General features: G+C 42.6%; 2 protein-coding genes across 2 annotated transcripts; both read left to right on the forward strand.

Moving 5' to 3' along the window:
• Nucleotides 1-122: 122 nt before the first annotated feature.
• On the forward strand, nucleotides 123-14,193 carry MCM8 (minichromosome maintenance 8 homologous recombination repair factor; the record flags this gene model as incomplete). The annotated part of the gene is made up of 18 exons (XM_079550188.1): nucleotides 123-273; nucleotides 411-485; nucleotides 996-1,078; nucleotides 1,269-1,418; nucleotides 2,148-2,251; nucleotides 3,194-3,392; nucleotides 3,907-3,992; nucleotides 5,738-5,889; nucleotides 6,797-6,995; nucleotides 7,762-7,792; nucleotides 8,094-8,234; nucleotides 9,285-9,426; nucleotides 9,947-10,142; nucleotides 10,400-10,613; nucleotides 11,559-11,768; nucleotides 12,337-12,413; nucleotides 12,878-13,067; nucleotides 14,101-14,193. The coding sequence occupies 18 exons, from the start codon at nucleotides 123-125 to the stop codon at nucleotides 14,191-14,193; spliced, it is 2,493 nt and encodes an 830-aa protein (XP_079406314.1).
• Nucleotides 14,194-16,328: 2,135 nt separating this feature from the next.
• On the forward strand, nucleotides 16,329-20,745 carry CRLS1 (cardiolipin synthase 1; the record flags this gene model as incomplete). The annotated part of the gene is made up of 7 exons (XM_079550189.1): nucleotides 16,329-16,646; nucleotides 17,008-17,145; nucleotides 17,722-17,851; nucleotides 18,281-18,366; nucleotides 18,782-18,850; nucleotides 19,185-19,276; nucleotides 20,658-20,745. 7 exons carry the CDS (start codon nucleotides 16,329-16,331, stop codon nucleotides 20,743-20,745), a joined length of 921 nt encoding a protein of 306 aa, XP_079406315.1.
• Between the last annotated feature and the right edge of the window lie 280 nt (nucleotides 20,746-21,025).

Here is a 21,025-nt window from a genome sequence, read left to right on the forward strand (position 1 = left end):
GAGGGAAGCCCCGCGCCCTACGGACTTTAGCGGCTCCTTCGGGGCTTCGGCCTCAGCGATTTCTGTTATCTTTGTTCCGATGCGTTTTGACCTACTCTGATTCGTCAGGCGCCGAGGCTGAGATGAGCAGAGACCTCAGGGGCAGGGGGTGTTCCCGGGGACGGGGCTTCCAGGGCTGGCGAGGAGGCTGGCGAGGAGGCTGGCGAGGAGGCTGGCGAGGAGGCTGGCGGGGAAGGGCGCAAAAGGTGGAGTGTAAGAGACAGCTTGAGCCTGGTGAGCCAGCTCCTCCCTGCTGCTTCCTAGCCTGCTTGTCACTGGACAGCGGCACTTTCTTGTCTTCTGGTGCACTGAGACCGCTGAGATCTGTGAAGCTGTCATATCCACCTTGTTTTAATCTCAATCTCTTTCAGCAAGTTCTCGACTCGTTCAGTCAACTTTGGACCAGTTTATTCCATATAAGGGCTGGAAGCTTTATTTCTCTGAAGGTACTTTTAGGTCAAAGTTAAATCTAGCAGATATCCTGATCGCTTTTCTCTGGGTCTGGTTACACGTAGAGCGGATAATAGGAATAGAAAGCAACTGAAATTCGTGTTTGTTATGTGAGAAAATAAATGCAGTAAAGATCAGTCTTGTAGCGTACTGTAATATCTGTAGGTTCTGAACCTTGGAAAGGAATTTTGAATAGTATAAAATATAGTCTATTGATAAACGTGATGGAAACTTCGGTTAGCTACATGAAGCATGCAGTCTGTCATGCTGGCACATGGGCACCTCTGCTGTGCTTTTCTCTTACCTGCTTGACCTGTGTCAGCATAGACACGGTTCTCTTTTGTCAGAGACCTTGTAACAACATTACTGTTGTACTGTAGAGAGCAGACATCTTTTTCTGTTCTGGAATGCAGAAATAGAATGAAAGAGAAACTGCCTGTTTATGTATTTAGTGAAGTGGAAACAGTTATTTCTGTCAGTTACTAATGCTGTGTGTTTTTGGTTAGCTTATGCTGACAAATCACCTTTTGTCCAGAAAACACAAGCCTTTGAAAAATTTTTTATGCAACGCATTGAACTTTATGATAAGGTAAGTAAATATGTATTTCTTTGTGTGTGTGTGTGTCTCTCTAATTATATTGATGCAGTAGCATATATTTTTTAATGTGTTTTTTTCTTTCGAAGATGATCTCCATCACAGCTGTGAAATGTTTTATGACATTTTCTTTGTGTGGTGCTTATCATTTTAAGTGTATTGTATGACTTGAAATATTTCACAGGATGAAATAGAAAGAAAGGGAAGCATCCTTGTGGATTATAAGGAACTGATAGAAGATAGAGAATTAACTAAATCAATACCAAATGTATCTACTGAGTTACGGGATATGCCTCAGAAAATACTGCAGTGCATGGGTCTGGCAATTCATCAGGTAAACTCGAAGTTCTGATAGATGTGAACATAACTGTCATGATCAAGTCAATCAAATGTAAAGGCAATTATGTTATTAAAAAAACCAACTTATTTCTGTGCTTTTCTCTATTATGGAAATCTGCTGTTTATTCAAAAACTCAACAACCTCCTTTTCTGTATCCTTTCTGTATGACCCACAAAATCCTGTTCTGAAAATGCTTTGGTTTTGTTGCATTTTGTCTATTTGTCATCAGAACAGGTGATGAAAGCTAAGTGGGATTCTAATAAATACATAATAGGGATGTCTAATTCCTGTTCTATTAATGTACTGTGGGTTGCCTGGGCAGTTTGTCTCAGCTTCTGAAGTGAAGCCATTCCTGGTGGCTGGCTGGGGGAGCAGATGGAGGAATTCCTGGTTCCATTCAATATCTCCTGTAGTATTTCACTAGTTGTTAAAAGGCGAATTTTCAGACATTTTTGTTAAACAACTTTCCACACATTGACCAAGATTAAAGGTTATTATGTATTTTTTTTAATTGAGAAAACTTTACAAATGTCATAATTTTAAATTATTTTTAGAATAAAGCTTAGAATTGGGAAGAAACAGGAAAATAGTGTATCAGGAGGCACTGAACAGTAGAGAGCTCTCTAGTCTTCCCTAATGTGACAGATGGCAGTCAAAGAACAGCCAGCTGAATCCATGCTGTATGATATACTACATTCATGTTTGCCCTTCCATTCTGTATAGGTTCTAACCAAGGACCTTGAAAGGCATGCTGCAGAGCTGCAGGTGCAGGAAGGGTTACCACTGGATGGAGAGCCTATAATAAACGTTCCTCTCATTCATGCCAGGTAATGGTGTTGGGTATTTGTTCTGTTTGCAGGAGCATCTCTTAGCCTCTCTTGTAAGGATCATCATTGTCCATGCGTGGTGCTGAAGGTGTACTTGTTTTGCTGAGAGACTTTGCTATTTCCAGAACAGTCTGTTTTTGTCTTCACAATGACAAAAGCTAAACTGTCCTTGTGAAGGAAAAGGCAAAAGCAGAAAGACTCTTACAACCCTGCTTATAAAGTGAAGAAACAGCTTATGAATAAATAAAGTATTATGTAAAACATGTTCATTAAAAAAAAAAGAAATATATTTATATATTTGCTCTTTATTGAAGGAAATAGGAAAATATTCAAAAGGATCTAGGCTTTTGGTAGTAAAAGGCTTGCCTTTATTAGGAAGTATATTATAAACCTGCATCCTTTTAATTAGACAGTGGAAGGTGTTTAGGAAAACCTGTGACCAAAGAAGGTATATACAATATCTCAAATCCTGTAGGACAATTATGGACCGTGACTCTGCAGAAGAAGGTATTCATAAGTCAATCAATATATGATACTCTCAAAATATTTCTGCAACACAGGCAGGGTGGAGCAGTGGGTTGGTGGAATTCAGGATCCTGAGAAGGAGCAAGGCAAAGAAAAGCAGGACCTAAACCTGCTTATATGTGAAATATATTCTGTTTATATCAGTCCTAGTCATTTCCAGGAGAGATGTATCACCATACAAGCAAAATGTATAGCTGTTAAGGTATATTCAACTGGAGAATATTAAATGTGCTGCTTTCGAGAACAGGAGTTGGACGATATGTCGTGCGTTCGCAGATCAAATCATTCTAGTCATTGCTCGAGATTATGCTGGTAATTAGCACGTATGCCTCTTCTTTTTGCTTGGCTGTGGCATTTTTGGTTCATCAGTTAAGTGTGGTAAGCTTTCCAATTGCTCTCACTTAATATCTTTTGTAGACTGTACAACTATGAACCGCTAACTCAGCTGAAGAACGTTCGGGCCAACTGTTATGGGAAATACATTGCCTTGCGTGGCACTGTTGTACGTGTCAGTAACATTAAGCCTCTGTGCACTAAGCTAGCCTTTGTATGTGGCACGTGTGGAGATGTTCAGAGTGTTCCTCTGCCTGATGGAAAGTACACTCTTCCCACTAAGGTAAGTTAAAATCATCTAACTTTATGTTTTTCCCTTTTGCATTTTTGTAGGGCTTTGAAAAATAACAACACTGGTAGTATTTAAAATAGGTGGGTGTGAGGGGGAGTAGTTCAGATGTTTAAAGCTGGATTAAATAATGAACACATAAGAAAAATTAAACTTACCATCCAACTTTGCATTACTACACAACGTTGTTATTTGGAAAAAAATGTATTCTGGTGAGACAAAGCAGTTTGTAGAATCTCCTGCCAAAAAAAGGGCATTATACCAATTGTGTGGTTTTTTTTCCAACAGCTGAATCAGGGATCAGCTAGCTGTGCTTGATAGCTCTTTATTATCCATGTATATGTTATAATTTATAACCCTAATTTAGCTTGGATTTTTTTCTCCTGAAATTGCGTTAGTAAATCTCATTGTTTTACTTACTTTCTTTTTGGGGAAGAAGAAAAAAAAAGACATTTAAAAACTATTGTTAAAGAGATTTGAGAATGAATTAGAATTAATACTGTTACAGTGCCTTGTTCCTGAGTGCCGTGGCCGGTCATTCACACCTGACAGGAGCTCTCCTTTAACTACCACAGTGGACTGGCAGTCTGTTAAGTAAGCTTCTTTCCTTCTGCACAAAAATGTTATACAACAGGGCAGTCCAGAAGTGACAGAGAGGCTCACTCTGTTTCGTACTGTGTAACTTTAATCTCTCTATGCTCTTTCAGTTTAAAGCCCTTAGTCCTGTCCCTTCACTGTGCTCCCTGCTGGAGTCCCTCCCTAACTTTCCTGCAGGCTTCTTCGGGTAGTGGAAGGCTGCGATGAGGTCTCCTCAGAGCTTTCTCTTCTCCAGGCTGAATAAGCCCAACTCCTTCAGCCTGTCTTCATAGGAGAGGTACTCCAGCCCTCTGAGCATTTTTGTGGCCCTCCTCTGGACCTGCTTCAATGGCTTCACATCTCTGTTGGTCTGGGGGCTCCACAGCTGGATGCAGGTCTCTAGATGGGGCCTCACGAGAGCAGAGCAGAGGGGAATAATGCCCTCCCTGTCCCTGCTGCCACCCCTCTGTTGCTGCAGCCCAGGATACTGTTGGCCTTGCAGACTGCAAGTGCGTGCTGCTGGCTCACATCCAGCTTTTGTCCACAAGAACACCTGAGTCCTTCTTTGCAGGGCTGCTCTCAGTTTCATCTCCAGCCTTGTGCTAGGAGTTGCCCCAGCTCAGGCACGGCATGCTGGCTGGCACTTAGCCTCATTGGACTCTGTGAGGTTCACATAGCCCACGTCTCTGCCTGTCCAGGTCCCTCTGGATGCCATCCCTTCCTTGCAGTTTGTTGACTGTATGACTTAACTTGGTGCCAGTTGTGGGCTCACTGAGGGTTACTTGTGATCCCACTGTCCATATCTCAGACAAACATGTAAATAGTGCTGATCCCAATGCTATTGAGAAACGTTAAGCTTGTGCCTTCTGCAACTTTCTTCAATTGTTGTTGGTTGTATCTATTGTTTAATAATTCCTTTTAATGATCTGGAGGTCAGTTAGGAAAACCCTGTTAAATTACATCCATCAGTTGTGACAGTTGAATGAGCAAAATGTAAACTTAAGGGCTAAAAATCTTAGTTTAAAATGATAGTGATTATGCCTCCAATACCTCAGGCATACCCTTGTAGAAAGCAGTAGTGCTGGGCCTGCACATTCATTTGCTTTTTATGTCTCATCAGCGAGCATGCCTAAAGATGTCAGAACTTTGCTGGGGGGAACATGTTACAGTTTCCATTTCTACAGAAACTGACATTGTTAATGTAGCAAGGTAGACATTGGATTTCTTTTCTTTTTTTTCCTCACTCCTGCTGTGCTGTCACCACCACTGACTGTTCTATAACACACATTCAGAAGAGCTGTTTCTTGCCCAGCGCTCTACAGCTACACGGAGTGAGCTACTGGTCTTGCTGTGGTCTGAGGAAATTCTTGGGCTTTGCTAAGGTTAAAAAGCCAATTGTGCATTCATTGGGGCTGTAACATGTGACACCCTCACTTTGTACGTGAAGTCTGTCTTATTTCACACACTGTACTTATTCCTACATTAACACGCTCACTGGTGCTAGCTGTTGTTTCAGCAGTTCATTGTTATTGTCTTCTGGGGTGTTATGCATAATACATTGTCATTTGTTGAAGTCTGAACTGAAAAATGCTTTTCTCCAAATTCAGCGCAGCTGTTTTTAATACTGATGAGGACATTTCTTGTGCCTCCCTTCTCAGTTCAGAAAGGACTGGTTAGAAGTTCGTGTCTACGGCGTTTGTATGCTGTAGTTGAATTGGGAATGTTATGCATGGAGTTTGTGTTGTATGGGTTGTGTGTTGCAGGGTTCAGGAGCTCATGTCGGATGATCAGAGAGAAGCAGGCCGAATCCCTCGCACGATTGAATGTGAGCTGGTTCAAGATCTGGTGGACAGTTGTGTCCCAGGAGATGTGGTCACAATTACAGGGGTAGTTAAGGTGTCCAGCACTGAGGAAGGTAAGAGATGTATCCTGGAAGACTTCTTTTTGTGTGAAGGGCTTTTCTATTGACTATATGAGATAAACAGCCCTCCCCCTTCACTTGAGCTTGCAAAGCTGTACAAGAATTAAATGTACATCTCTTCAAAAGTTCCCAGAATTTCACAATCAAGGCTTCATTTTGAGCAAGCAATGTGCTTTGCTGTTTGAGAGGAGCGCTGTCTCTAATGTCTACTGATAATTGGGCTTTGTCTTCTGCAACTCACTGGTCTGTGTGTAATGCTAGTCCTGAAGTGGCAGTGCTGACACAAAGTGCTTCATAGTATGTCAGCTGGTAGGAAAGCCTTCTCTGAACTAATAATATGAGGAAGATATCCATATTTCTTCAAGTCTCATTAAGATTCTTTTCTTTTTTTGCTTAACCTTTTCCCCTTGGTGTCTCTTCAAAGGACAGGAAAACCATCACACTACTGTGAAGGCATATTATCTTTCTCAATTTAGTCCTCCCTGAAGAAACTTTTCTCCCCCCCAGTGAAAAACTAAGCTGTGCATAGAATGAATATGTAATATTCATTCTGTGGCTGTAATAGAATGAATATGTTGCAGAGAATTTCAGTAGCAATTTGCCGTGTGCCTGCATTCACTGCTCAGTAATCATTCTCTTGAGGATATGGAAAATGTTTAATTGCTAAGGTACATGTGTACCTAAAAGCATGGAACTTAATGAACAAACGTAACTAGAAGCTGTTAGTCACTGTACATCAATTTTTGAAGATGTAGGTGTTGAGCTATTTAAAATATGAACAGCCTGTATTTTGCACGTACTTGTACCTTAAATTTTTGAGTTACCTTGTGCCATTTTTAAGTCACGTTGGTACTTAGGATGTAAAAGATATTTCTTAATTATCTGTCAATCTTTCTAACAGGAGTGTCTAAAAATAAGAATGACAAGTGTGTGTTCTTGTTGTACATTGAAGCAAATTCTGTCAGCAACAGTAAAGGACAAAAAACAAAGAATTTTGAGGAGGAGACTTTTCAACGGTCATTCATGGAGTTCTCACTTAAGGACCTCTACGCTGTTCAAGAAATTCAAGCTGAGGAAAATCTCTTCAGGATTATTGTGAAGTAAGCTGTGTCAGAGCTAGATTAGGTGTGACCAAATTTGGTCCAGTGTGGCAGCCTATTAAAACTATGAGATGTCTGAGGTTTGGACAATACATAGTGTACAGATTTAACGCACCATAGTGGGCAAAGGGCTCCAGAGGAAGTGTTGCAGTAGGGAATGCAAATGGGAGTTAGGATTTCAGAACTTTGGAATGCAGGGAAGTTCAGAGAGTTTCAGGTCAGCTCTGAGATAGAAAGCCACAGGAAAATAAAGCAATGCATTCATTTCAGTAACTAGTTTTAACTCATGAGCGCTGTTTTGTTGTCTGCTCTGCTTTTCCACAGCAGAGGAGAGAGATGAGGGAACTGATTGGAGGGTTCTCTAAAGACCCTCAGCCCGGATAGAAAGGTATCTGTCCAACTGGAACATCCCTCAGCTCCTCCCAGTGGAGTCAAAGACAGAAAACTGCAGTGCTTTTAGAAGAGTTACGTATAGTTATTTGATAAAGATCAGGATGGGTGCAGTAACCATGGGGAAACTGGTTCTATGCATTTGTGCAAACTCAAATGAAAGGTTTTCTTACTGTTTCAAGTACATCTGGTTATCTGAAAATTTTGAGAAATTCAATGCTGTTTTTTTAAATTTAAACTCATTCTAACAGTTCAACAACTAAGCAAAAAACACATGTGCTTATAAAAGTATTCTGGGACAAAGAGACAGAACAAGTGATTAACATTAACGTGAGATCTGTATTCCTCCTGGGTCACAGTATGCTTTGTCTTTCAGCTCTCTTTGTCCTGCTATCTACGGCCATGAGGTATGCAATGCATCAGCTCTGCCTGCATCTTCAGTTTGAAATGTTTGTGCCACATTCAACTCCTGCAGGATGTATGAAGTTTACTGGAGGTGCAGGGAGGGCGCAGGGGCTGTATTTGTGGGTGACTTCAGTGTTGTTCCAGTATGTGAACTGACAAGGCAGCTTTATGCCCTTGGAACTTTCTGATGGGATTTAAATTCTTTCATTCAGAGGGAAAGAGTTCTTACAAATAGGTCTGGGGAGTCATCAGTGTTGATGAGCAGGACTGAATACTTACTGGTGTTCCTATGTACCACTTCAGATTGTAAAGGCAGGCTTGGCCCTGGCCTTGTTTGGAGGATGTCAGAAGTTTGTCGATGACAAGAACAGAATCCCGGTGCGAGGAGATCCACATGTTCTGATTGTTGGAGATCCAGGATTAGGAAAAAGTCAAATGTTGCAAGTATGGGTTTGTTACTACTGTATAATTGTACTTTTCTTGAATTCCTTGCTGCCCTACCTAGCTGGAGAGATCTCTTCATGTAGCATGAAGGCCTCAGGTATAGCACAGTACCCAAATGGGTTTCCAACTCTTTCCAGAGTGCCTTGCAAAAGGGAACCAGCCTGTTAAAGCACTTATCCAAGCAGATATATTCAGTCAAGCCTGAGAGATTTCAAATACTGTGTAGGCTTGCTCTCCTTCCCTTGTTAGCCTATTTCACTGCCTTCCTCCCTCGTGAGATGTTTTGCTCCTTCCTATCTTCTTTTAGTTGACCTATTGTCAAATAGAATAAGTGCTTTCTTAGAATGACCATGCCACTCACCTTCAGCAAGGTGTATTTCCATTCTCTTACACCATTCCCATGTTACCGGCCCAGATCTTTGTCCTTTGGGAAAGGAACCTGCTGCTACTTTTGTAGGAGTCTTGGTGGGCGTTTTTGTATGACTGTGGCAGAGCTGGCTGCTGGTGGAATTTCTTCCTCTTAAACAAATTTCTAATTTATTTTTTTTTCACTGAGTCAGGAAATTCTGGCATCAGAAAAATGTTTCTTTTCTCAATGTCATTCCTAAATAATAGAATGTCATTCAAAAAAAGCTGTTAGTCTCTGATAAGACCCTGAAACAAGGCACCTCTTAATCATCACTGTCTCTGGGGGAAAAAATGACAGAGGAAAATAAAGCCGTGTAGGAGCCAGTCTGTGGTGGGTTTTGTTGTTGTGCTTTTGTTTGTTTGTTCAACTCTGTAGTCAGTGCCTGTATTATCTGGCACTGAGCAAATATACTTTGGGTGTTAATAACACAGTAGATGGGACTCTGCCAGTAATGTGCCAGTAGTTTTTCCTAATATGTCATAGAAAGAGGTTTCTTGGGGTTGAAAGGAGCTCTAACTTGACTGTTGGGCCATGTTAAATGGAAAGAAACAGATTTGTTTTGCTTTGTACTGTTTCTCTAGAATAAGGCTTATGAAATTGTTTACCATGGGGAGAGAAAAAGGTCCTTCCTTCTCTTCTAGGCAGTGTGTAACGTTGCTCCTCGAGGTGTGTATGTTTGTGGTAACACTTCCACCAGCTCTGGCCTGACTGTTACACTGTCTAGAGATGGTGCTTCTGGAGATTTTGCCTTGGAAGCTGGAGCTTTAGTGCTTGGAGATCAAGGTAATGTTACATGCTTAATAAGAACAACCAGGATGGGATGAGGTGCTGCTGAGTCTAAGACAACACTTGTGTGGCTGGGGTGAAAATGTGAGTTTGAAGTATAGTACTGGCATTCCAGATCTGGGAAGTTCTGAGCTTCACCAGTAGTGGTTCCTGCTTTCCTAGGGCCTTAGTTATGTATAAAACACTCCTTTTTGAGAAATCTGGCCTAATGTCAGTTACTGGATTCTTACTGCTTTTGAAAAATAGCTTGCTTACAAGTTTTGCCATCTATTTCTTTTTTTAAAAAAAAGCTTCTTGTGTCATCTCAATGAGAAACTAAGACACTGCTGCTGCAAGCCAGGCCAGCTGCAGCAACATGGAATGGAAATGGACGTTGTTGAAAGGACAACTTGGTCCAACATCTGCAGTATCTTGAGCCTAAGTTGGGTTTCTGACACTGTGTGGGACTGTAGCATACACTTGTCCATCAGTTAATGTGTTTTCTAATAAATCTTTGTCCTGTGCTAATTGTTTCCAGGTATTTGTGGAATAGATGAGTTTGATAAGATGGGAAGCCAGCATCAGGCTTTGCTGGAAGCCATGGAACAGCAAAGTATCAGCCTTGCCAAGGCTGGTATTGTTTGCAGTTTGCCAGCCAGAACATCTATTGTTGCTGCAGCAAACCCAGTTGGAGGACATTATAACAAAGCCAAAACAGTGTCTGAGAATTTAAAGTAAGCACTTCCTGAAATGCTGCTTGCATGGTTTGCATTCTGGAGCAGGAGCTTCTGCCAGTCTCGTATAAGATTGATTTCTAGTTTTCTAGAGCTTGAGCACAAGTTATAGTAGTTTTTCACACTTCTTGGGAGACAAATTGCTGTTCTGTTTTATTTTGAATGAAATGGACAGGATTCTCTGTCTTTGATATAGAACAGAGTTGCTGAAGTCTTGCTGCTTTTATACAAGCATTGTATTCTTGTTTTTACTGTAGAATGGGGAGTGCTTTACTGTCAAGATTTGACTTAGTTTTTATTTTGCTGGACACCCCACATGAAGATCATGACCATTTGCTGTCGGAGCACGTGATGGCAATCCGAGCTGGGAAGCAGGCAGCGTGCAGCAGCGCGGCTGTGAGCCGTGCCAGCGTGCAGGATCGCTCTGTTCTTCAACTTGTTTCTGATCGGCCTCTGCTTGAAAGACTGAAGGTAGCTCCCTCCTGGGCCTCTTGCTGTCTCTGTTCCTGTAGTGTTCTTTGCCGTGGGCCTGGCAGCCCTGACTTGTTAGATGTCTTCAGTCTCCTATTCTTCTCATGAGAAGTAGCTCTGAATTAAATAAAAAGTATTGAAATCTCTGGTTTCTACAACTTATCTGTTGTAGCTAGCATCATCTATCTATGCTGGAGTTGCTAAAATTGTGTCAACTCGTACAGAAGAGAATTTATCAGCTGGGCTGCTTTGTTATTATTGTTGTTTTTTATTGTGGGTAATGGGAAGGTATTTTGCATGAAAATGTTCTAAACCAAACTTGCTGATTTCAGTAAGGAGCTACAGAACTAGACTGGTATAGTAATCTTTTTTAACATGATATGCTTTGAAATACTGAATGCAGGTAAAGCAGTGTGAAAGCAAACACTTGGATGTTTGCAAACCAAGGAAGACTGAGGATTATAGGAGGAAAACTATTTTTTTTATTAAATGTGGTCAGAAGTGCTGATGCTGCAAATGCACAGTTTTTGGAAAAACAAACTCCTGCCCCTTGCACTCTTCAAAATGAGATGTCAGGAGTGACAGCTTAACCTTCTGTAGTGATGTATCTTGTAACAAGTAGGAAATTGGATTTTCTCTTTTTGAAAAAGATTTCTTGATAAGGTTAATTCGTATTTGACACTAAGGAGCGCACATTACAAACTTCTGCTTTTTGTGAACTGGCCAGGTGTGTTTAATAACATGTCTAAATGTGGTGCATTAACTTTAAAAGAACACAGCTTATGTATGTAGAATCAAAGCCCTTCCAGTACGCGTTCAGAGCTTCAGAAAGTTGTCACCACATAAAGCATAGGAGATGAAAAGTTTGTTTAAAAACTGGGTTGTGTTCTATAAGGTTGTGATGAAAGATCAGAAATCTAAGGCCCTTGTTTGTAATTGGGTTAGATCTTACCAGGAGAAAACTTTGATGCCATTCCACATCAGCTGCTGAGGAAGTACGTGGGTTATGCTCGTCAGTACGTTCACCCCCATTTATCTCCAGAAGCTGCTCAGGTCCTTCAGGAGTTCTACCTGGAGCTTCGGAAGCAGAACCAGGCAGCAAGCAGCACGCCGATCACCACGAGGCAGCTGGAGTCGCTGATTCGACTCACAGAGGTAAATTCAAGCTTTCATACTTGAAGGATTGAAGACAAAGACATTGTTCCTGTGTGATACCAATAGTGCTGAGTTATCCTTTGTGTGGGGGGTTTTGTGTTGTTTTTTTTTTTTTTTAAGGTGGTGAGAGTCTTAGAAATGCTTTAAGAGCTACTGTTGCTAAAAGCCTCTTATGAAATAAAACATCCTTAAGGAGCTAGAAGTAAAGCCTATCTATCTCCTAAAAGGCAAGAAAGGTGCTGGCAAGGACAAACTGCTGCTGCCCATCTTGAATTGTTACTATCTCATCTAACACTGTATCTTAATAACATTATTTGTGATGTGTTATTTTCTGAGAATAAGCTGTTAAAAACTGCAACCTGCATCTTGATATCGTGCGTATGAAAGGGATGATGTTGAAATGCTATCAAAATAGAGGTCTTGTCGTCTATATTCTCTAGGCTCAGATTCCATCTTCATGCTCCTAAAAATTTTGCTTATTGTAGCATCATGTGGGGCAGGTCTGTAGCTTTTTCCCTCATCAGGTGTAATATCTTAAACATACCTTTCTGATATACTTTGTTTTAAGGCACGATCAAGGCTGGAATTAAGGGAGAAGTGTACCAAGGAAGATGCTGAGGACGTAATAGAAATAATGAAATACAGGTAATATGCAGTGCTTTTAAACTAAAACACTGTGTTGCTACTCATTCACTTTCTAAAATAGACATGCAAACACAGTGAAGAAATGACTTTAGTAAACTTAGGCCCTCAGAACCAGCATTGAGAGTTTTTAATTCCTGTTTAAAAACTGACGGCAGCCCTCAGTTGAATACTGCCACTTAGACCTTTGAGTTGTATCACTGCAGCAGTTATTAATATCAGTCCACAGTAATTGAAATGCTGCCAAAGATTTTCCTCTGGTGTGACCACTCTCTGTTGTTGCTGTTGAACAAATTAAGTTCAAAAGTGACTTGGACAGATGCTTTTTCTATGTTCCCTTGATAGGAAACCATCCCCTAGGAAAAAGTCACTATCTGTCTTCTGAAAACTTAAGTGGTGATGTTTCAGGAAGGAAGTTCATGCATTTTTCCTTTTACATCCCATTTCTTTTGATGTGTTTATCTTAGCATGCTGGGAACATACTCGGATGAGTTTGGAAAACTGGACTTTGAACGTTCACAGCATGGGTCTGGGATGAGCAATCGGTCACAAGCAAAAAGATTTGTTTCTGCCCTTAACAATGTTGCAGAAAGAACTTACAACAATCTCTTTGATTTGCAACAACTTCGACAGGTTGCAAAGGAGCTACAAATACGAGTAAGTTTGGAAATCAAACATTTCTTTAACAAGTATAAAAGCAGTCAGAATTACTTAATGTATTTATTTAGACTGTTGTGGTGTCTGCTCTGTCTGTGCAGTGAGCTTTCTGCTTGGCCTTCAGTGGCTGACACATGACTTTTGGGTTTTCATTCCTGCTTTGAGCAACTTCATGCTATACCACAGTGGGAACATCATATGGCCACAAATGTGTTTTATACTGTAACAGTTTACATTCTGTACTTGAGAGGTGGGCAGGGTTGCCAAACAAAAATGTTAACAGTTAATTTACCTTTTTGCTTAATAGTGAAAAGCTTTAAATTACAATGTAAAACTTGAAACTGGATTTCAGGCATAATAAGAGAGAAAGTGGAGACAGCTAGTTTCTTTGTATGGAACTTAATGTGGGCAGTATTGCTGTTCTTCTTGCTACCTGGTTAACACACCCTGTCCTGCTGGGACAAGATGACTTTCGTCTCCAAACTTGTCCAAATGCTGACTATAAGCAAGACTAGATTTAATGTGAATCCCATCTGGCAGAGTATGTTGTTGCCCTCTCCCTTCTCACAAGGCCATTCATTTATTCAGCAACTAGTTACTTGTAGCTAAGTGAATTCTAATTTTGCCTTCATATATTTCATACAGAATATTGAATGGGCAAAAGATACATTATAAATACTTGGAAATCAGTGAGAGCTGTAGAGAATAGACCTTTCTTCAGTATTTGTGTTCAGAACTTGGTTTTATACGTATGCTACTCTGCATACTTTGTGTGCATTTGTGAATGGTGTACAAGCAAAGCACCAAAGGGTGTAACTGATGCTGTATTACCTGCTTGTAGGTCATTGCTTTGTGAAGGAAACTAACTCCGTTCTAGCTCGATTCAATTCACTAAGTAATGCACGAATACTACAATTCTTTGAAATCATTTGTGTTGCTTTTTATCAGGTGGGATTTATTTTTTCCAGTTTGGCATTTACCTTTTTTCTCTCCCCTCTCCCTCTCCCCCCCGCCCCTCTTTTTCCAACTGCAGGTATTTGATTTTGAGAGCTTTATTGAATCCCTGAATGATCAGGGTTATCTCTTGAAAAAAGGCTCGAGACTTTATCAGCTTCAGACTATGTGAGAAGAGCTGCTGCAATAAACTTTGGGACATAATTATTGTATCTGGAATGGACTGATGAACATGCAGCAATAAAGTGCCCTGACTTGCAGCCTGCTCCAGGAGCACCTCTTGCCCCTGCTGTTTACTGGAAGTTCGTGCTCAAACATTGGTAATGCCAGCAGGCTTGCTAGAAGCTAATGTAAGACACACTGCTCTGTGGTACTGCTGCTTGACTCATCCTGTAAGGCTGCTCGCCCAAATGATCGTAACAACAAATTTCAGTTCTAAATGTAAAATGATTGTTGGACTCACAAATTTTAAAACCGAAATCTTCTGTGAGAAGACAGTGCGAGTTGTGTTTTTAGCACTGCAGTTCATTTGAGGTGTTTAATGTATGGAAATGTTTCTAAAAATTTGGGAACGTTCATGTTGAGAAAGTCACCTCTGCAGCTGTATAGCTGGAAGGATTTAGATTTTTGATTTGCAACTCTTTATTTATTGGTCTTCCTAATAGGTTTTATTTGAAATGCAAGTCTAATTTATGAAAGTCTCCTCATTATAATGCTTAATGTGTAAAATGGAAATTGTCTTTTTATTTCTCATTAAACATGATATATGGGAGTAATATTAATAGTGAACACTTGTGTGGGTGTTAACAGCTGTTACAGAACACATTCATGTTACATACGATGTATGTCTTCTTTTTACTGTTCTGCCACAGAAGGCTGTCTGTCTGATTTTGTGAAACGGAGCATGCCCTAATACAGTAACATAGCAGATGAGAAGCTTTGCGTAAGGATTTTAAAAACGATAGAATTGTTTTTCTCCCTTTCTAATTCTAAATGGTAAGATGTATAAACTATAAGAGTATTAGCTTTAGTCTTTCACCTTTTCCATTAAGTGATTTATTTTTATCTTCCTTCCCCTTACTCCATCCCACCCTTGCACAATCTGACCGAGGGCAGCGTTGTGTAAGAGATAAATAAAACACAGCACTGGAAATTCACAAGTGGGGTTCTACCTCACCTCCCCCTGCTTTGTGGAGTTCCTTTACTGCAGAGGTACTTCCAGTTGTGTGCCCCCCTGTGCTCGTACCTGGGGCCGTTCCTCCCCAGTTGCAGGACTTTACCCTTTCCCTCTTTGCGAGGAGGTTTCTGGCAGCTCCTGGCCCCCGTCTGCCAGATTCCCTCAGTGTGTCTCCACCGCTCCCCATTTTGTGTTCTCTGCACACTTCAGAACGTGCTCTTTACCTGGAGGTGGTAATGTTCTTTCACTCCCATCTTTGTGCTAACGATTAGAAGCTACCACCTCTACTTGGTGCGCCAAGAGAAGTAGTAAATTCTTAAGGTCACACAGAATTCCCCTATTCCTTTTTAACTGCCTTTCACGGGGGGGGAGAAGTAGAGTTACCAAACACGCACGTGAATGGTGTTTTTTGTTGGTTTGGTTTCTTTCTCTCATTTCTCTTGCCAGTTACAGACTACTATCTGTAGTCAGTGGATGGAACAGAGGGGTCACACCTTGATCGGAGTCTGCAGCACTGCCGGGAACTGGAGTGCAAACTTGTAGCTACTTAATAGCACTGAATGGCAGGGGCAGGGGCTAAGAACGAGTCAGTTACTGCAACTGGAGAGGCCAACTCTTACCCTTCCTAGAGCCAAAGCAAACACGACTGAGAGGAGGGAGCGGCCAAGTACTGAGCACGAGAGTCTCTGCTCTCTGAGAAGCCTTACGGCAAAGCAAACCATCCACTTCTTCCTTCAAGGACTCGCGAAGGAACACATGAGGTAGGGTGCCCGAGGTGGCCGTTTCCCCCTCCTCAAGTCGCACAGCTCCCGTTCTGCGGGGAGGAGCGAGGAGCGCCACGCGGCACGGCTACACGCAGCGTCTGCCCGGGGCGGGCCGCCCTGCGCCCGGGGGGGGAGCGCTAAGCCCGCCGTAAAGCGCGCAGCCCGCCGCCGAGGGCGCTGTCGTAAAGCGTCGCAAAGCGTCGCCCCGCCCCCCCTCGCGCTGCACGGGCGCAGCCCGCGGCTCGTCCACTGTCCCCGAGTCCCCGTCGCTCTGTCGGGGAGACGGATGGCGGCGGCGGACGGCCGCTCGCTCCGGCGGGCGGGGCCGCAGAGCGCGTAGGGGGCGGCGGGCGGGCGCCTCGCAGCATGCTGGCCGCCTCTTGGCTGGGCAGGGGGTTCTGGGGGCCGCTCCGCGGCGCGGGGCGAAGGCGGCCGTGCGGCGGGGCCGGGCCTCCATCCGGCCGGGCCGAGGCGGGGGACCGTCGCCACGGCAACGGCGGCGCGTTCTGCCTGGCCGGGGGGGCGCGCGCTGCCCTCGCCCTGCGCGCGCCCCGGCGGCCGCTGCGCGCGCCCCTCTGGAGCCCCCTCGGCGTCGGGGCCGGGCCGCGGCGGGCGGGGAGCGGCGGGGCCGCGCCTCCGGAGCCACCTCGGGAGCGGAGCGTGGCCGGGCGCTACGCCGAGCCGGTACGCGAGCCGCGGGAGCGGGGCCGGGGGAGAGAGGGCCGCGCGAGGTCGGGGCCGCTTTCGGTGCACCGAGCTGCCTGGGCCGTCCCGCCGACCGGCCGCCGGAGCGCCTGCATTGTAGCGCGGAGCCGCGGCCTGCCGCAACAGGTGTGCCGCACACCTTAGAGCCGGCGGCGCGCGGCGTGTTCCCCTGGGGGCGAAGTGCGGGCCGAGGCGGGCACCTGAGCGCCGAGTTGTGCAGCCCTGCTCCGACGGCGGGGCGCTTCCCAGGCGGGCGCGGCTTCTGCCTGCCACGGCTGTGCGCCCATTGACGCCGAGGTCCGCCTTCCCGGCCTGAAGTATTTGCTTTCTTTCTTTGCAGTATGAAAACCCGTGGACGATCCCAAACATACTGTCAATGGCAAGGATGGGATTGGCGCCAGTTCTAGGCTATTTGATTGTTGAAGAAAATTTCAATGTTGCACTAGGTGTCTTTGTTTTGGCTGGCGTAACGGATCTGGTATGTTGACGTGAGTTTGGAAATACTTTGGGGGTGTACAGTGTGGGTTGCTATGATCCCATCGATGTGCGTTGGAGTTTAGAATCTGTCTCACATGGAAATTATACTCTGTAGGAGGAGATGAAGTTTATTGTGTTACATTTGTTGCTTTGTAGCATCCTACATCCCTTGTGGGGATGTGGTGCTGACCATCCCCAAATGGGCATTGCCGCTATGCTCGTGTATTGGAGGTGTGCTGGTGTTGGCAGGTGTGCACAGTGCACCCACCAGAGCAATGCTTAGTGAATTTCAGATGTGCCTTTTCAAACGTCAGTTGTAGCAATTGTTTGTTTGCTTGTGGGTTTTTTGTTTGTTTGTTTTAAATATTCAGAACTGAAAGTGTTTAAAGACTTCCAGAATCTAGAGTGCAATGCGGGTGGGGGTGGGAAGGATGCAAGGACCTGCTGACAGGCTTCCTCATAGATACACAGCTGGGTTGCGTTGATGTTCATGAAACCTCGCTGTAACAGCAGCATATGACACCTGTTTTTATTCTTTGCTTTTTAACACAATATTCCTGAATGTTGTTCTTTCTAGTTGGATGGGTTTATTGCTCGCAATTGGGCTAATCAGAAATCAGCATTGGGAAGTGCTCTTGATCCACTGGCTGATAAAATTCTCATCAGTGTGCTCTATGTGAGCCTAACTTGTACAAACCTTATCCCAGGTGAGAAAATGTCATTGCTTGCATGCGCTGTACTAAAAGTTAATATTTCTTCTGTAAGTTAATATTTCTTCTGTTTCTGGAAGGAAAACCATGTTTAGCTCTTAGCAGCTTGCCAGCTGTGCTTTGCAATCTGTTGCTTTTGAATACTCAAACAAAACCCAGCTCCCTCCAGCCCAGATAGAACACACTGCTGCTACTTTCTTCAAAGCCAGCTGTTACATCCAAACATGTAAGATTTCCTAGACAGGTTAAACCCATCAGATGAAACCTTTTCAGAAGTCATGTTAAACATCTTTGGTTGTGCCTAAAACTGTTTCAGAAGTTGGCAGTGCTTATTTCTTGCTTCATGTTTTGTGTTCTTTTTTATCATGCTTTCTTCTTAATCTTGGACGTGGTTTTTCACTAGATCCTGTTGGCTTGGTTTTTCAGTTTCACTTACTTCCATGATCATTCTGAGAGATGTAGCGCTCATTGCTGCTGTTTTTTATGTGCGATACAAAACTCTTTCTCCACCGGTGAGTGTGTAAGATCAAACAAAATGTTGTGAACTTGTCGTCGTTTTTTAGTATCACTGAATCTTTTTATATGCTATTACGTGTATATATAAAGAATAAGCGTGTAACAAGTTGTAACCAAGAGATTTTCCTCCAATCCTGATGGTTGCCCTAAACTTGGGTGGATAGCCCAGTGCTTATTGTGCTGGGTTTGTGAACAGAACAGTGTTTTGTAGAATAAGTTTGAGTAAGATGAGCCAGAGCTACTGGTAACTTTTTCTCCTGCTTCTGTACGATGGCTAATAGTTCATCTCAGGGCAGTAGTAGTGTAATTCTCTCGTACTGTAATTGCTTTTTTGTTGTGTATCATGTGAAGATGTATATCAAACTGAATATGTTAGAACTGCATTTATTTTTCCCTTTCCTCTCCCAACAGAGAACACTCAGTAGGTATTTTAATCCCTGTTACGCTACAGCCCAACTAAAACCAACGTTCATTAGCAAGGTAAGAGTAGTAACATATTATAAAATTTCTCCTTAGTTGGGGCAGTGTGTAGTTTGGGGGGACGAGGCTGGGTACAGTGTTGAGATAGTGCCAGCTGACTTGGAGGCAGCTGAAATCCTGAAAGGTTTTCACCATGAAAACCAATCAGGACATTGGCTGATTTTAAGCATAGGAGATGTTTTGTTGAAAGAAGTTTTAAAAGATTTTTTCTAATTTATGTATTTTTTTTTAGTAGTACACAGACTAATATTTAAACAAGTAACAAAACTGTATATTGGCATTCCTTGTGCAATACACTTCATTTTGGCCACGCTTCTTGTTTTGCTTTTACCAGATGAACACAGCGGTTCAGCTGATTTTGGTGGCGGCCTCTTTAGCAGCTCCTGTTTTCAATTATGTGGACAGCGTGTATCTGCAGACATTATGGTAACCTATCTCTTCATCTTTAGTGTGGTTATTTAAGATAATTTAACGTGCTTCTTAAGAAATGAGTAATTGAAATAAATAGTTGAGTAAATAGAAATTAAATAGTTGTGGGAGACAAAAAGGTGATGCTCAAATGATCTCAGACCCCAGTGGCTGAATTTTTACATGTTTATTCTTAGCTGATGTAACAACTGTATATTTATTATTACTGAATTTGTGTGAGACTCATTAAGATCCAGGAAATGCAGTGAAGAAGGAAGACTTTAGAAAAGCCACGATGTACACAAGTGCAAAGTGTGTCTTCAGATTGGTATCAGAGGAGGGGGAGTGGGAAGTGAGGCTGTACAGGTTTCTTATATTCATGCCATAAGTGCCCCTCAAAGAAAACTTGGTATCAGTAAATACAGACAGGAACTATTTTCTTACTTTGCTTTAGACTATACCTACTGTCCTGAAATTTAGATTTCTGAAGCATTTTTAAATATCAGCAATTCCTTCTAGACTATGGGAAGGAAGGGGAGGCATCAAATGAAAACAGCCCTACTGCAGTGCACTTGAAATGCCCACCTTGGGTGTTACTGCCATCACTGGAGACCTGAATAGCTAATTGTAGCTGACAGCAGGTGTTACAAGTGGCAATATTTCTCCTAAGGTGTTAGGTAAGAGTTCACAACCAAGAGACTGAACTGCAGTAGCAGAATTACGTAGTAACCAAGTTTAAGGTAGTAGAAGATCCAGTATTGCACGCCTTAAAAAAAAAAAAAAAAAAAAAAAAAAAAAAAAAGTCACTAAAGCTTTTTAAGGAATAAGGAACCTGTATCTTAACAGCCAAATGTGTTTTTCACCCTGTTGGAAAGCTAAACCTGGAACTGCATGTGTGAAAGACACACCTTGCTATTCTCTGGGACTCTGTGAGAGTTAGCGTGTTGTTAGTAGTGAAGGAGTGCTGGGTGTGACTTAGCTGGGTGCTGTGCGAGTGCGCCTAAAAATAGGATAGATGAGCCTGGCAGTGTGTTGACAAAGGGCTGTTACTGACTCCCACCTGAATGGTGTCAGCCTTTGACACAGAGCAGCGCTGCTAATTTGGAAATAAATGATGGTTATTACATAATGTCTGAGAAAAGACCAAAAGAGGCTGAAGCCAACACTTGTGCTTTAGCTGTGGAACTTCTTAAAATAAGTTCAAGTCTTCTGTATTTTTTTTTTTAACAATCCCTTCGTGCTGCAAAGGGATAGTTTCTCACATCAGTCAGTTTTATGCCAGTAACAATTATGGAGGCTACAGATATGGAAGCAGATTTGTTGTCTTCTCTCAAACAAGTGTTAATGTTTACTGTTGTGCTTGAACTCAGATGGCTTACAGGAGCTGTTTTCTTCAAAGGTGCATCACAGCTTTCACAACGGTAACATCTGCGTATAGCTATTACCACTATGGCCGAAAAACAGTTCAGGTGATAAATAACAAATGAAGTATTCTTGGAAGGACCTGGCAGCATGGTTTGCTGTACTGAAGAAGATGGTTGTAATGCAACTGGGTTTGTGAAAAAGAGCTTTGTTTTTCTGCTTGAACCATGGCATCGCAGTGAAATGAAGTTTGAACGTGTATTGTGTGTATATATAGAGACTTTTCAATGTATTTTTAATTTGTTTAAAGATAAGGTTCTTTATAAAAACAAATAAATAATGTTCTTAAACACACGGGTTACTAATTGCTGCCATACACATCTTTAATAATTTTATATTGTTTTT

The sequence above is a fragment of the Tetrao urogallus genome (assembly GCF_951394365.1).
Source record: "Tetrao urogallus genome assembly, chromosome: 2".
NCBI classification, from domain to species: Eukaryota; Metazoa; Chordata; class Aves; order Galliformes; family Phasianidae; genus Tetrao; species Tetrao urogallus.